Genomic DNA, 17,226 nt, shown 5'->3' with positions numbered 1-17,226 from the left:
CTAGCGGTCCATCTCGTCCAGCAGAGGCGTGGCGTCTCCGGTGATGGACATGGGGGTGCTCTCGATCATGGGGCTGGGCGAGGGACGCGGGGTGGTCATCCTGCTGGGCCTCTGCTTCTTGCGCTCTGCCTCCTTCTCCTGGAGCCACTGCTCCGCCATTTTGCCCCAGTCCACCGCTGTGTGGGAGGTCGCCCTGAGCATTTGGGGGGAAAAAGCACAGTTCAGATTTCATGGCATACTTTTTTTAATTTACGATTATTTCCAATGCGCAACTAAATTGCCTGCATCGTCCGATAAAATCTACAACAACTTGGCGGCTACGTGGTGCAGTGGGCAAGGCGCTCACCACGAATAGTGGAGACGCTGGGTTCGCCTGTTCGAGCCCAGCGCTCCACATTGCTTTCAGTTTAGCTGGTCGTCCGTACTAATACACATTGGCAGTATTAGGGGGTGGGAAACTGATGGGTGGGGATCGGGCGTTGTGGACAGCGACTCCTACAGGTCGGTTGGTGCGCCTGCGCAGTAGAATCAGGAAGCGATGGGGGCGGCGCCCCTCCAAAGCGCAGACCTCTGACGCTGAAAGATCGCGCCGCGCAGGTGAAAAGATGCGACTGCTGTTACCTCAAGTATCGGAGGGGACTTGTGCTATGTATGACTTAGTCCACATTGCAGCCGGCTTGTGGGAGGCAAGAAACAGCGTTCGAGACAGGGGAGGGTTGAATTGGATGATACGAAATTGGGATGGGAGAAAAATAGAAAATGGGAGAAAAAGTGGATAAAAAAAATAAATCTAGAACAACTTTTGGAGATACTGTGGAGGATAACAGGAGCTTGTCTCCTCCTAGGACTTGTCTCGTCTCCTCCCTCTCTCCTCTCCCCAGGTTAGTGTGTCCCCCTCTGACTATTTTCTATGTATTGACCATTCTGAGTTAATAAATCATATTAACCGGATCCATTCGACTGAGTAAGTTATTACATGTTTCCCACAATTTCAACTAAGTTCTGCCCAAAATCAACAGCCGTCTACAGCTCCTTTAACAAACATGTTCCACAGATTCAACGAAGTTGTACAAAACTGTTGAGAAGATACACATAATAATGTCCCCTTTTTAAAAGGTGGGGTTTTAAACCCTTAACCCTTGAGTCAACCTTTAAAAAAATAAATCACACCTTTAGCCCCTTGGCGAAAACTGCGATCTCAGTAAAACATAACTTTTTCATGTATTGTTCCAATTTGTTTTCATGAATATCATTATTAACTTCAGTCCTCACCATACATATCGAATATTTATTCATTTTCAGGATTTTAACAATTTTTTTTATTAGGGTTAGGGGGTTAGGGTTAGGGTTACCTAACCCTAACCTGTTGATTTCTGCGACTAGGGTGGAAGGTGTGACACATTTATGCAGTGCGCTTAATAGTGATTTTTGAAGGGAAAAAAAACATGGATTATTGGAATGTAAGTCAAAGATGTGAGACTGAGCTACTTTCCTGGCATATACATAAAATATAGCCAACGCCATCCACACACACACACACACGTGAAGAAAAGGCTATTTGCCGAGAATTGCGACAAGGGTGACTGGAGGGTTAAGCGACTTACTTTGGTTGTATTTGTGGTGTCCTGTGGCGGGAGGAAGATGATGACGGCGTGGAGGAGGAAGGGCGTCGTCCGTGCGAGGACTGAGGCGTGCCGCTGGGATACTGCGGCGTGTTGAGGCTCTGCGGCTGGCTCGGGGTGGTGTAGGAATAGCTCGGCGTCATCAGGGGAGTAGAGATTGGCTGCTGGGCAGGTGTAGCGAAGACCTGCGAGCACAAGAATTGTGTTTCATTACACGTATATGTGTGCATGCTTACCAACTGTTTCACCTGTTCTTATTGCAACACTACTATCACCGACATCTAAGAAGGGAGATCCCCCCTTGAACGGCCCCTTCTAAGGTTTCTCTCCTCCACATTGCCTGTGGTGCATTTTTTCCTATTGCTAGGTTTTAGTGAGTTTTTCCTTACTTTCGCGTGGGGTATGTCTGGGAGTGTTGCATTCATTTATTTTATTTATTTAAAATTTTTTGGCCTTCATGGTGTTTTTGCTTTGTTCTTGATTCATTGTGATGTTTCTTCTTGACTCGTTTAAAGAAGACATGTCTGGCCCATGGGGACTTTAACTTTTTGTATCCACTTTTTCTCCTCCTATTTTTCTTGTATTTTCCTCCCATCCCAATTTATGCCAATTCCCCCCTCCCCTTCCTGGTCGTTGCGCGCATTTGCCCCCTACTTGCCGGTCTAGGGAGCCCTGAAGTCTATCACATGCTTCCTCCGATACATAGGAGACAGCCAGCAGCCTCTTTTCACCTGGCAGCGAGGACTCTCATTGGGTGAGTGTAACGCGTGGGAGGGCACACTACCTCACCCAGATCCCCTCCTCGCTGTACAGTGTGCAGGCGCCCTGACCGACCTGTAGGAGTCGCTGTTTACAACGACCAGATTACCACCCACCGGCTTCCCTCCCGCTGACACTGCCAATTGTGCCAGTATGACGACCGGCCAAGCCGGAGGCACCGCTGACAGCTGGATTCGATACCAGTGTCTCTGCGGTGGTAGACAGACGCTTAGTCCGCTGCGCTACCCGGCCGCCTATGGGGACATTAACTTGTGTTCTCGGGCCTTACAAATAAATTTGATTTGATTTGATTAAAGGTCCCCTGTCTTATAAATGGCCTTTTCCAGTGTTTAGCATTGTTTTATAGCAATGTGGGGTTGTATCAATGGGGTCTGTGTCTCTAATTCTCATTTTGGTGGATTGCTCCAATTCAGTTGAGACAATATCCTCCCCCAGTGAAATAAGCCATTCTGATTTGACTCGATATCCTACGTGGCAGACCCCAGGTGGTGAGAGCAGGCAACTGCACCTCCTCATCCATCACCCTCAACATAGGGGCCCCCCAGGGCTGTGTTCTGAGTCCCCTCCTCTACTCCCTGTACACACACGACTGTGTGGCTCAGCGGAGTAGCAATACAATCGTCAAATTTGCTGACGACACAGTGGTGGTGGGCCTGATCTCTGCCAACGACGAGAGGGCCTACCTGGAAGAGGTCAAGGTCCTGGCGGGATGGTGCCAGGAAAACAGCCTCTCCCTGAACGTCAGCAAAACAAAGGAGATGATTGTGGACTTCAGGAGGTCGGGGGTCAAGGACTACAGCCCCCTCAGCATCGACGGGGCACCGGTTGAGAGAGTCAACAGCTTCAAGTACCTCGGAGCCTACATATCCGAGGACTTGACATGGACCACACACATTAACAGTGTGGTGAAGAAGGCACGACAACGCCTCTACTTCCTCAGGCGCCTAAGGAAGTTCCAAGTCAGCCAGAAGATCCTTAAGAACTTCTACTCATGTACAATAGAGAGCATCTTGACCGGCAACATCACCTCCTGGTTTGGGAATAGCACTGCAAAAGACCGAAGCAGACTACAAAGAGTGACACGTTCAGCCGAACGCACAATTGGAGGGGGGCTCCCCACCCTCCAGAACATTTACTACAAGCGTTGCAAGGGCAAGGCTAAGAGAATCATTAAAGACTCCAGTCACCCGAACAACTGCCTCTTTGAACTGCTGCGGTCAGGCAAGCGATACCGGAGTCTCAAGGCGAGCACAGAAAGACTCAGAAGTAGCTTCTATCCCCAGGCCATCAGGCTGCTAAACGAACAATGAATGAACACTACACAACAACAACCACCAAACGCACATAGCACACACATCCACACGCACACACTCACTTTAAACAAACACACTGTAGCACCCACTCCACACACTCTATAGCACACACCCACTTTAAACAAACACACTGTAGCACCCACTCCCCACACTTTATATTTATGGATGAAGGATTGCACTACAACTCGTACACCTTACTGTAAATTGTACCTAAAATTGTACCTCATCCCATTTCTGCTTTGCACTAGATAGTACTGTACATTAGTACACTGCATAGTATTGTGTATTGTATATTATATGGTAACTCAGAACATTGTACATATGTCTATACCGAACACTGTGACCTCATTTTCTTCTTCTAAATTCATGCTATATTATGTTATTATGTTATTTGATACTATCTTGTCTAGCACAGTCTCTGGAGCGTAACAGTAAGAAGCATTTTGTATGAAAGTATTCTGTACTTCTGTATGACAACTATTAAAGAACTTGAACTTGAGCAAGGAGCTGATCTGCATAACTAACGCCCCCTCTATCTCCTTAGCAAATGACCTCAATACCTTCTATGCGAGGTTTGATGCTGGTAATAACAACACCAGCTCACAAGCCACGGCAATGGGGGGGGGGGGGGGGGGGGGGGTCGGCTGCTGATGGAGGCGCAGTGTTCAGGGTAACAGAGCATGAGGTGAGGCGGACCTTTAAAAAGGTGAATATCAGGAAGGCAGCAGGTCCGGACGGCATCCCCGGCCGCGTCCTAAAAGTCTGTGCCGACCAACTGGCCCCAGTATTCACTGACATATTTAACCTGTCCTTAGAACAGGCTGTCATCCCCACCTGCCTGAAGAAGTCCACTATTATCCATGTACCCAAAAAATCCAAGCCTGCTTGCCTCAACGACTACCGCCCTGTAGCTCTCACCTCCATAGCCATGAAGTGCTTTGAGAAGCTAGTAAAGGGCTACATCTGCTCCTCCCTCCCCATCAACATGGACCCCCTGCAATTTGCATACCGCCCCAACAGGTCCACGGAGGACGCCATAGCCCATGTGCTGCACACAGCAGCATCACACCTGGACAAGAGGCAGGGGAACTATGTGAGAATGCTATTCATCGACTACAGCTCGGCATTCAATACCATAGTCCCCTCCATACTCATAGCCAAGCTCAGGGACCTGGGCTTGAACTATGACCTCTGCCAGTGGGTCTTGGACTTCCTGACTGGCAGACCCCAGGTGGTGAGAGCAGGCAACTGCACCTCCTCATCCATCACCCTCAACATAGGGGCCCCCCAGGGCTGTGTTCTGAGTCCCCTCCTCTACTCCCTGTACACACACGACTGTGTGGCTCAGCGGAGTAGCAATACAATCATCAAATTTGCTGGGGGGTGGGAGCTGAGCGATCATGGAGTAGACGTGTTTTCACATGAGCTCCCTTCTACCGTGCTGAATATACGTTTCTCCCCATTAGTCTTTATTTTATTTTTATTTGTTTTTTATTTTTTTGCTAGGTCGTCGTGTTTAGTATACATTCGTCAACTTTTTTCGACTTTCTACGATGGCGGGGGTGGAAACCAGAGCCATGAAAGAATTAGGCACGACACCGACACCGCCGAGCATGGCCGTACCGTCTCCCGCTGTCGGGGAGTTAAGCGAAGCTGTGCTCTTGGTCATGACCAAGCTACACGCAGACTCTGAGACACGCATCGCTGAAGCACAGAAGAAAGTACACGCAGACTCTGAGGCACGCATCGCTGAAGCACAGAAGAAATTGTTGGCGGATTTCTGTATCAGCCTCCGTCGTGAGATATCAGAAGAAATACGGCTGGCGGTAGTCCCGCTGACAGACAAGATGGAGACGATTCACGCTGCCTCATCGGCTAATGCTAACGAACTAGCCATGCTAACGACGGAGGTATCATCACAATGTGAGAAGATGGCGGGTCTTGAATCCGCCCTGCTGGCTAGGCAGGCTGAAGTCAACAAACTACAGTCGGCGATGGAGGAGATGCAGTCCCGGGATAGACGCCACAACGTCAGGATTGTTGGAGTACCGGAGACCAGCGGTGAAGGCCGTCTCTCTGAGACCATGCCCGAACTGCTGCAGAAGATACTAGGGACGGACGTCCTCCCCTCGCCTCCTATCTGTGAGTCGGCCTATAGAGCGGGCAGGTTTTCTCCCGGCGTGAACAAAGAACCGAGGCCCATCATAGTCAAGCTGAACAGACTCCAACAGAGAGAAATCATCATGCGGTCGGCTCGTACCAGAAGGGGTACTCTGAGGTTTGGCGATCACAAAGTGGCCATTTTCGAGGACTTTACACCGGAGGTTCAAGCTCAGAGAGCCGAGTACAAGGTGGTCCTGACTAAGCTATGGAGACTAGGCCTGAGGCCCACGTTATTCGCTCCCGCGAAACTATCTGTGTTGGAGAAGGTCGGTGGTCAGCGTTTGTTTTGGTCGTTGGCTAAAGCGAAGGAATATCTCGCGAAGACACCCGAGTCTGTTGCTTGATATCTATGGAGGGTGAGTGACTTGGCGGTTTGGGCCTATATACATTGATTAGGTCGACTATTCACAAACACTTGCTGTCATGCCCAGACATGCTAACTGTCCTCTGCCCATCCAACTAGCGGGGCTTCCCAATAACTTCTGTTACTTGCTAAAGCTGACCTCATGGTCGTACTTGTGTATCGCCTCTTTGGAAGCTAACGAGCTAGCTGAACAATGTACATAGTAGGCTAACGTGCTATCCGGATTCGTCACTAGCTTACGCGCTAGCCTCGGGCTAGCCAGCGGGCTTCGACTATGGTCTGCGCTGAGACATTCGTTAATGGTTACGTATTTTGGTTGCTGTTGCTGTTCAAAGGGACATTGGTTTGCACAGTTCAAGAGTGACCGAGTCCCTAACTAACTTCTGGTATGCTTTTTATTTTTATATCCAGGTTGTTTTGAGCTTTGGTGATCCAAGGTAGATGCCAAGGTCGGTTGAATATGCATAAACAATATTTGATAACAGGTTGGGTCGGGTATGGCTTGCACTTAATGGCTATATGGTTATATGGCTTGCACTCTAACCATTACCCTCTCTTCCCTTTTTTTTTTTTTTTTTTTTTCTTTCCTATTGTCGCTGTTTTTATGTCATCTATATGCGCGATTTAAATGTGATCCGGTTCTACCTTGGACTAACTACTGACTCGCCTTAATTTTGTTTTGAATTTTCCGTGAGGCACTTATGCTATAACGTTGATACATTAATATGCAGACTCCAGGGTAGATGGTTACAGGTTGATGCTGAGTAATTATATAATAATTAGTGTCGCTGTTTTAAGGGCAATTGAATGAGCAATTAACCTGTGACCCGAACCTGCCTTGGACTATCGGCTGGGATGCTTTAATTTAATTTTGTATTGAATTTTCCTATATGTTTTAATGGCATTTGAATGAGCAATTTAAATGTGATCCGGTTCTACCTTGGACTAACTACTGACTCGCCTTAATTTTGTTTTGAATTTTCCGTGAGGCACTTATGCTATAACGTTGATACATTAATATGCAGACTCCAGGGTAGATGGTTACAGGTTGATGCTGAGTAATTATATATTAATGGCTAATTTTTCCATTATAGCTGTCATGTTAGGGCCAAGGCTCACGTTGGCTCTCGACCGAATATACATAAAATATGTGATAACAGGCTGGCTTAGGTTTAGCTTTGCTTGCACTTTAGCCATAACCCTCTTTTTCCTTTTTCTATTATTGTCGCTGTTTTAATGGCATTTGAATGAGCAATTTAACTGTGATTCGATCCTACCTTAGACTAACTGCTGATATGCTTTGATTTTGTTTTGAATTTTCCTTTTTCCATTTATACTATAATGTTGCAACATTAATATGCAGACTACGAGGTAGTTGGTCACAGGGTTGATGCTGAGTAATTATATAATAATGGCTAATTTTTCCATTATAGCTGTCATGTTAGGGCCAAGGTTCATGTTGGCTCTCGAACGAATATACATAAATATGTGATAACAGGCTGGGTCAAGTTTAACTTTGCTTGCACTTTAGCCATAACCCTCTTTTTCCTTTTCCTATTATTGTCGATTCTTACATAGGTTATGTCATGTCAGCCGTTGTGACTGATCAGAGGGACTGCTTCAGGGGTGCACTTTAACCATAACCCCTTTTTTCCCTTTCTTATTTTTGTCATTGTTTAATTGACATTGTTCACACAATTTTGCACAATTAACCTGTGACCCGATCCTGCCTTAGACTATCGGCTGGGATGCTTTAATTTAATTTTGTTTTGAATTTTCCTGTACCCATTTGGGCCATAACATTGCGACGTTGAAGCGCAGATTCGGAAATAGATGGTTGCAGGTTGATGTGAGTTATTATTTAATAATGGCTATTTTTACCATTATGGTTGTCTTATGTTAGGGCCAGTGCTCAGGTGGTTTTCGACCGATATCTTTATTGAATTTAATTTTTATTATTATTTGTGTTTATTGGACTAGTGGGGGTTTACTCAGGGGTTTAACTAGAGGGGGGTGGGAGTGGGAAGCGTCTTATTGATCCATGTCTCTAGTGGGAAGTGATAGGAAGATGACCATCCTCAGTGGGTGGGGCATAGGGTGGGGATTGGAGAGTGGGTATAGAGGAACTTATAGTAGGACGGGTGGGTTAGGGTTTAGAGTAGAAGGGGGGGGGGCTGTAGCTGGGGTGGTATTTTTATGTGTTCTATGTACTGTTGTCTTATATATGTGTAAGTGTTCCTCCTCTGAACTCCTGGGATTGACCGTCCGGGCCCGCCGGGATCGGCACCTCTGTACTCAGCCTGGCTGCACGGGTATGTTCTCTACGCACTTATACAAGCTCGACCATGGCTAAATTGAATATTTTAATTTGGAACGCAGGAGGGCTTAACGCCCCACACAAGCGTGCCAGTGTCCTTTGGCTATTGAAGAGGAGAAATATTGACCTTGCTCTCCTTAGTGAGACGCATTTAATGGTAGGTGACGTGTCAAGACTGGCAAATCGGCAATATCACGTTATCTCCGCATCCTCAGCCGATGATAAGACGAAAGGAGTAGTCATAGTTACAAGACGTAACCTTGATATCAAAATCTTGGATGTATGGTCGGACACGGAGGGAAGGATTACTATAGCAAAAGTTGAATTCTTGCATAGGAAGATGGCTATAATAGCATTGTATGCTCCTAACACATTTGATTCAGCGTTCTATAATACAATCACGAAGAATATGTTGGAACTTAATGGATACGCTCTCATTGTGGGTGGCGATTTTAATGCGTGCTGGGATGCGGAGATGGATAGGTCTGGGCCCTCTGAAACGAGCGACCAGAAACGGGCCTCTAAGGCCCTCAGGATGTGGGCCAAAGACACGGGGCTCTCAGACCTCTGGCGCTTATGCAACCCCACCCTCAGAGATTACTCTCACCTGTCAGCCAGACACAAAAGCTTCTCTCGAATTGACTATGCATTCGCGTCCCCTAATATGTTTGATAGTTTCGATGTCTCATTGGTTCCCTTGGCTCTCTCAGACCACAAGGGGATTTTCCTTACGGCAACCTTTGGCAGGCTCTCCGCAAGAGCTCCCAGATGGCGTTTTAATTCGACCTTGCTAAAGAACGATGACTTCTGTTCTGAGTTCAGGAGTAAACTAGCTGAATTTTTGCAGATCAACGTTGGCACGGTAGAAGACCCTAGGGTCCTGTGGAACGCATTGAAAGGATTCATCAGGGGTCATGTCACACTATTTGCCTCCAATTTGCGAAAATCCCGGTCAAAAAAGCTAGAAGGACTGGAATCATTATATGCGGACCTATACGCATCCTTGCAAACTGACTATAATGAACGACTAAACACACAACGTAAGATAGTCAAAAAAGAAATAAACTCCATACTTAAACAACAGTCTGAGTTCTTAATACATAGGACAAGACAAAATTACTATTTTCACGGCTCCAGACCTAGCCATCTATTGGCAATGAAAATACGCTCAAATGATCATTTCTCAGATATCCCCTCGATTAGGACGAGCCAGGGTGCAGTCACTACTGATTCGAAAAAGATCAATGACACTTTTAAAGAGTTTTACTCACAGTTATATAGCTCAGAGGGTAATCTGGATGACTCTAGATTTGAATCGTTCATTGGCGGGCTTGAGATACCCCACATTTCTGAGGAAGAGGCCAAGGAACTGGGGAGACCGATTACTCTCGTAGAATTGAGGGAGACTATTGTTGAAATGCAGAGGGGTAAGGCGCCAGGCTGGGATGGTATTCCACCCGAAGTGTATTTAGCTTTCTGGGACCAACTGGGTCCATTGATGCTCGATATGATCAATTACGCTATCGAACAAGGGGAGTTCTCAAGAGATGTCAATATGGCGTTGATTTCTTTACTTCTCAAAAAGGACAAAGATCCCAATGATTGTGGTAGCTATAGACCCTTGAGTCTTCTCGGGGCCGATTTAAAGGTGTTTGCCAAGGTGCTGGCCCGTCGCCTGCAGAGATTTATGTCTGTATTGGTACACTGCGATCAAACTGGTTTTATCCCGGGGCGTCTGGCTGCAGATAATCTTAGGAGGCTGTTGCATGTAATCGATAACAGTAAAGACAATACAACTCCATCCACAGTTCTGTCTTTGGATGCCATGAAGGCGTTTGACAGACTTGAGTGGTCATACCTGTGGAAGGTACTGGAGGTCATGGGTCTTGGAAAGAGTTTTATTCATATGATTAAAGTCCTGTATGCCTCGCCGTCTGCGATGATACTGACAGGCAAAAACTGTTCCACACTCTTTCCAGTCTCCAGATCTTCTAGACAGGGTTGCCCTCTGAGCCCGGGACTGTTTGCGCTTTCCCTCGAACCTTTGGCTCAATTTATTAGGCAATCGGAGGACATCGTCCCCATAATGGTCAACAATACTCCACACAAAATTGCTCTCTATGCGGATGACCTGCTGATTTTCATGGACGACCCCTCCCGGTCGGCCACAAAATTATTGAGGATAATCGACGACTTTGGTAAATTGTCAGGTTTTAAGATTAACTGGAACAAATCAGCCTGCCTACCTCTTAATGAACTGGCCAAGGCGGTACGACTACCAGCTGATATCCCCATAGTAGAACATTTTAAATACCTGGGCATAGAGATATTCCCCACGCTGAACCAAACTACTAAGTACAACTTCACGGGTACTTATGATAAAATACGCCAGGATCTAGACAGGTGGTCGTCCCTTCCTAACTCCTTACAAGCCCGGGCTTCCATAATCAAAATGAACATCCTGCCTAGGATAAATTTTATTAGCTCAATGCTCCCCCTGCCCCCTCCAATAGACCACTGGCGCAAGGTACAATCGATGGTATCTAAGTTTGTCTGGAATAACAAACGCCCGAGAATCAAAAGGGCTACTACTCAACGTAGGAAACAAGATGGGGGCCTCGCAATCCCTGATTTTAAACTTTATTTCTGGTCCTTTTCACTGAGACCTCTGATGTGCTGGCTAGACCCTGTAGAGGCTGTATCGTGGCGCTCCTTAGAAGCGGCGGCGGTGTCTCCGCTAAGATTGCAGGATGTAGTGTACTCCACTGTCTCTATTGCGAAATGCCGGCTGAGGTATGGACCGATCATAACTCACGTGATCCAAACGTGGCGTAATGTACAGAGGTCGTGTGGGGTTAAATGCCCTTGGCACCTGGACTCTCCAATTTTTAATAACCAGCAATTACTTGTTGGACACAAGCCGGTTAATATTCCTCAATGGCAAAGGAGGGGAGTGCATACTCTGGAGGATATTTATGATAAGAACGGCCTCCGTGCGTTTCAGGACTTAAGAGAATTTTATGATCTTCCCGGCGAGTCCTTCTTTCTTTACCTTCAACTAAGGTCAGCACTGAGGGCGCATGGCGTACCGTGGGCTCAAGCTTTGCAACCACACCCCTTCCTCAGGCTCATAGTGGACAGAACGACATCCAGAGGGTTTGTCTCAGACTTTTATACGCTCTTAATTCAATCCACGTATAAAAATTTATCATTGGATACAATCTGGCGTGTGGATATCCCGGAGTTGGACCCCGAGTTTGACTGGGATGATGTTTGGGCAAATGTGGCATTATCTTCCCGCAACCCCAATCACCAGCAAATTAATTTTAATTACATTCATAGGACCTATCTTACACCTAGGAAGCTATTTGCTATGGGACTGATAACCGACTCTCGGTGCACTTTGTGCTCTCAAAAGGCCACTGGCACTTATATGCATATGTATTGGGATTGCCCACCAGTGGCCCGTTTCTGGAGGTCAATAACGGACAAACTTTCAGATCTGTGTGGCTTAACTATCCCATTCACAGCTGTTACGCTACTCCTGAACGATATAACGACACTACCCGCGTCCGTACAACTGAAAAGGGTTGTCCTAGCGGGTGTCACAGCAGCGAAGAAGCTTATAGCAATGAGATGGAAGGAGCCTGAGAAGCTGACAATGATCAACTGGTCCCTAACTCTATTGGATGTGATTTATCTTGAGATATCCACGGCTCGGGTGATTGGGGTGGGGCAGGCTGGCATTGACCTGTGGTTCGCAGCAGCTGAGAAGGTAAAGACCGCCGTGTGCGGCTGAGCGGGGTTGGGGCGCTTGATCGGGGGGGTCCGGCGGTCTCTGGGGAGGGGGAGGAGGAAATGTCTTGTCTGTCTTGGTTTTTGTCTTGTCCTTCTTAACTTTGGCTGGGGGGATTTTAGGGGGGGTTGGTATTTAGCTATTCTGCGCTATATGTCAATTCACATGCCATCTCCCCAAGGGACTAATATTGGCAGACTGATTGACCTGTCAACCAACTTGGAAGAGGAATTTCTTTCTTCTTACACTTTACCGTCTGCGAGTTTGGCAGTCTTGAACATGTGTAAGGGACCTAGGCTATCTACAGTAAATCTGCGACAACACTCTCATAAACAATCTTTTAAGTCACTCCACTTTGTAAAGGTGGGGAAAGGTTGCCATGTCTTGAAGACCCCTTTTTGTTATTGAAGTAGCCACCTATATTTGATAGGTTGGACGCTGTTTCTTTTTCTTTTTGTCTTATAATTTATTATTCTGTATTATTATTGTTTGTTATTCTCCTGTGAAGTTATGTTTTTTGTTACTGTGGTTATTGTGTTGTCCTGTTTCATGTAATTAATAATAAAAAAAATTTGATCAAAAAAAAACAATCATCAAATTTGCTGACGACACAGTGGTGGTGGGCCTGATCTCTGCCAACGACGAGAGGGCCTACCTGGAAGAGGTCAAGGTCCTGGCGGGATGGTGCCAGGAAAACAGCCTCTCCCTGAACGTCAGCAAAACAAAGGAGATGATTGTGGACTTCAGGAGGTCGGGGGTCAAGGACTACAGCCCCCTCAGCATCGACGGGGCACCGGTTGAGAGAGTCAACAGCTTTAAGTACCTCGGAGCCTACATATCCGAGGACTTGACATGGACCACACACATTGACAGTGTTGTGAAGAAGGCACGACAACGCCTCTACTTCCTCAGGCGCCTAAGGAAGTTCCAAGTCAGTCAGAAGATCCTTAAGAACTTCTACTCATGTACAATAGAGAGCATCTTGACTGGCAACATCACCTCCTGGTTTGGGAATAGCACTGCACAAGACCGAAGCAGACTACAAAGAGTGACACGTTCAGCCGAACGCACAATTGGAGGGGGGCTCCCCACCCTCCAGAACATTTACAACAAGCGTTGCAAGGGCAAGGCTAAGAGAATCATTAAAGACTCCAGTCACCCGAACAACTGCCTCTTTGAAATGCTGCGGTCAGGCAAGCGATACCGGAGTCTCAAGGCGAGCACAGAAAGACTCAGAAGAAGCTTCTATCCCCAGGCCATCAGGCTGCTAAACGAACAATGAACACTACACAACAACAACCACCAAACGCACATAGCACACACATCCACACGCACACACTCACTTTAAACAAACACACTGTAGCACCCACTCCACACACTTTATAGCACACACCCACTTTAAACAAACACACTGTAGCACCCACTCCCCACACTTTATATTTATTGATGAAGGATTGCACTACAACTCGTACACCTTACTGTAAATTGTACCTAAATTGTACCTCATCCCATTTCTGCTTTGCACTATATAGTACTGTACATTAGTACACTGCATAGTATTGTATATTATATGGTAACTCAGAACATTGTACATATGTCTATACCGAACACTGTGACCTCATTTTCTTCTTCTAAATTACATGCTATACTATGTTATTTGATACTATCTTGTCTAGCACAGTCTCTGGAGCGTAACAGTAAGAAGCATTTTGTATGAAAGTATTCTGTGCTTCTGTATGACAACTATTAAAGAAACTTGAAACTTGAAACTTGAAACTATGGTTGTAGCGCAACCATTCGCTCAACAAAAGAGTGAGTGGAAATACCGACACTTCCTCAAACGGGTTGACGTGGCGCGGGTGCCGACAGAGCGAGCGAGAGAACGAGAGAGAGACAGAGAGAGACAGAGAGGGAGAGAGAGAGAGGGACAGGAGCACCCCACACACACACTCCTGACCGCGCGCTGGGCAGGAGCTTCTCTCGGGGAAACACACACTCACGCCGCAGGCAGACCAGACACGCACGAAGTCATGCGCAGGTTCCGTGCAAGATCGCGCGCGCATGGCCTGGCACACAGAGTCCGACTTCCGAGCGCGAGGAAGCACGCACGGAGGAAGGCACATTTACATTGGAACAGCTGTAAATGCCTAGTCTATATGCAAAGTCAGTCCCAGATTGAAGATTTTTTAAAGATTTCCAGTTCCAGTGTTCTATTGTCCATTTTGCATACAACCCGTTATTATATAATTAATTAGAATGTTAGAATTCATTTTAGAATGATGATCAGTGTGACTGTACTCCTGAAAAAGTATAGTAATATGGTTTATTTGTATTGGGAAATATACAGACACATTAGCTGGTTGAACAACATCTATATGTGTGGTAATAATGCAGATATTGAGTGTATTTCTGTGAAAATGCGCATGGAATCCAACTGAAGCGAAAACGATCGCTTCCGCCCCGCGAGTCGCGCGCCCGCTTGCGGCCAGTGGGCACAGCTACGTCCGTTAACATGGGAGCGGAAGTGAAGCGGCGGTCGCCCGTCCGTCCGCCTGCCTTGAATCGCGTCTGGTCTGCCCGGGCCGTCAGTCGGGAGCACTGGCATATCACTGTCAACCTGCTGCAAAATATCATTGCGCACGCTCCCACGCGAAATACAAAACAATGAATTATTTTGAAAAAAACCTTACAGATGTGTTCCATAGACTCAGGAATTGTGTAACATTGCCCAAATAGTGAAAGGAATAGCAAGACACGGGACCTTTAAGAAAAGGTTCTGGGATCAGCCAGGCGAACGTGACGGTAGTCTCCACTAGACTCCAGCCACCCAAACAACTGCCTCTTTGCACTGCTGCGGTCAGGCAAGCGCTACCGGAGTCTCATGGCCGGTACAGAGAGACTCAAAAGGAGCTTCTATCCCCAGGCCATCAGGATGCTCAATGACTCTATGCAACACTAACCCATCCATCTACATTCGTTGCACACACATCCACCTTTAACATTCAATTTAGACACTTTTTAACAGTACACCATATTTTATCTCTTTACTACTCACAGGTTCAATGTTTTTTAATGGCAGCCTGAATAAATAACAGACATGTTTCGGACAATGTCCTTCTTCAGTGATATGGCTAGCGATATCACTGAAGAAGGACATTGTCCGAAACATGTCTGCTATTTATTCAAGCTGCCATTAAAAAACATTGAACCTGTGAGTGCTGGTCCGGCTACCCTGCTTTTTGATATACTGAACTTTATGGGATTACAGCACCCAGTGTGAGAACTTGTGAGCGCGGTCTAACTTGACTATATCTCTTTACTACTAAAATAGTTGCTCATTTTTGCATTTGTTGCATTTTGTACTTTAGTTTTGTACATTGTATATTTTGTATAGTGTTTGGTCTTTATTCTTTTGACTTTTTCTTTTACAGTATGAAGCACAATCTCAGGAGGCTCACACAGAACCTGTACCTATCTGACAAATAAAACAAAACTTGAAAACACTCCAGAATGTTCCACACGTACGTGATAGGCACTGCTGCTGCCACCTCCCCCCCCGCTGCTGCCACCGCTGTACGCATACTGGCTGCCGGCCCACTGGGCCGGGGTGGTGTTGGGGTTCTGACTCTGGCCCGTCACGGCGGCGATGGCGCTGAACATCTGAGAGGTCATGCTGGGCGGGAGGGCGCTGACCGCTCTGGTCAGGTCTGGAGAGGAACGGGAGACAGACGCAGACAAAAAGGGGCACACATCACACCATACCCTTGTACCGAGGGGAACACCACGCTCCGTGGCATCTCATTGGGTTTAATTCCATTATTGATAATCGATTAACCCTTTCAGGTGTATGATTTCCACACAAACACACGCATTCGAATTTTGAGAATGGAACATTCCAATGACAATGTCACAATGGCTACTGACCGTTGAAAGCTATAGAGTTTTAGAATTCGAAGATTGAATTCTGAGGAAACAATCCAGAAAATGTACTACACCTGAACGGGATAAGAAGGAACGCTATCCATCTTAAGAAATCCACATATGGTCTCCCTGTGCCCCAGGACAGTGTATTTGCGAACACGAAACTAACTCTCTCCTACAGCTAGGAATCACAGAAGGAGCCCTCCAACCGGTGACTGCTCCATAGACAATGAATGGGGCTCTGTTTGTGTGAGCTCTTATTAGGTTTATCTTCTGGTTCAGACCTTCTAGCAATGCTAGGATATAAACACAATATGAGTGTGAGCTCAGACAATGAATGAATGAATGAATGAATGAATGAATGAATGAATGAATGAATGAATGAATGAATGAATGAATGAATGAATGAATGACAACTTTATTTAACAGATTGCAGAATGGGTACAATACAGTACGGCTCAATACACACAATTGTTAAGGGAATGCAGACCAGAGAAAGACGTTTGTCCTGTTTACATCAGGGTCCCCCATTTTCAATTCATAGTGACAAACATGTTAAGGCCTCATAAAGTCAGATTCAGTGTCGACAATTTTACATTCCAGTTAGGAGGGTTCTCCCTCTGATTTCTAGCTTTAGGAGAGAGTGGCGCGTGTTCACGAATACTGACTGAACTGTCCTGGGGCACAGGAAGAACATACGTGAATTCTTAAAATTGGTGGCATTCGTCTAAGAACACACCTACATTTTGGGGAAATTAGCTTATCGTCTTTTCCAGAGAGAGACAAGAAGATAGATACCAGTCTCTCTGTGCGTTCAGTAGAAAGCTATCTGGCTGCACGTTAGCCTAGCTTAGCACAATGAATGGAAGCGGACATGACCGGTTAGCCTAGGCATTGTCCAACTAACACCTCTCTCGAAGGCTAACCGTTCATGTCCGCTTCCATTCATT

The 17,226-nt window shown here is 46.4% G+C and overlaps 1 protein-coding gene across 1 annotated transcript in view; it reads right to left on the bottom strand.

Annotated features, from left to right (window-relative positions):
• The window catches only part of LOC311225485 (transcription elongation factor SPT6-like), a gene marked incomplete at both ends in the record, with an annotated part of 59,556 nt that continues 42,330 nt past the window's right edge, over window positions 1–17,226 (bottom strand). The window contains 3 exons of the mRNA XM_084310777.1: window positions 1–193; window positions 1,605–1,807; window positions 15,881–16,062. Coding sequence (XP_084166903.1) covers window positions 1–193; window positions 1,605–1,807; window positions 15,881–16,062 — 578 coding nt within the window. The remainder of the gene's footprint in view (window positions 194–1,604; window positions 1,808–15,880; window positions 16,063–17,226) is intronic.

This window comes from Notolepis coatsorum, assembly GCF_963971535.1.
Source record: "Notolepis coatsorum genome assembly, chromosome: 1".
NCBI lineage: Eukaryota > Metazoa > Chordata > Actinopteri > Aulopiformes > Paralepididae > Notolepis > Notolepis coatsorum.
Note: the sequence above shows the minus strand (reverse complement) of the source record. Positions and strands in the feature narration are given on the sequence as shown.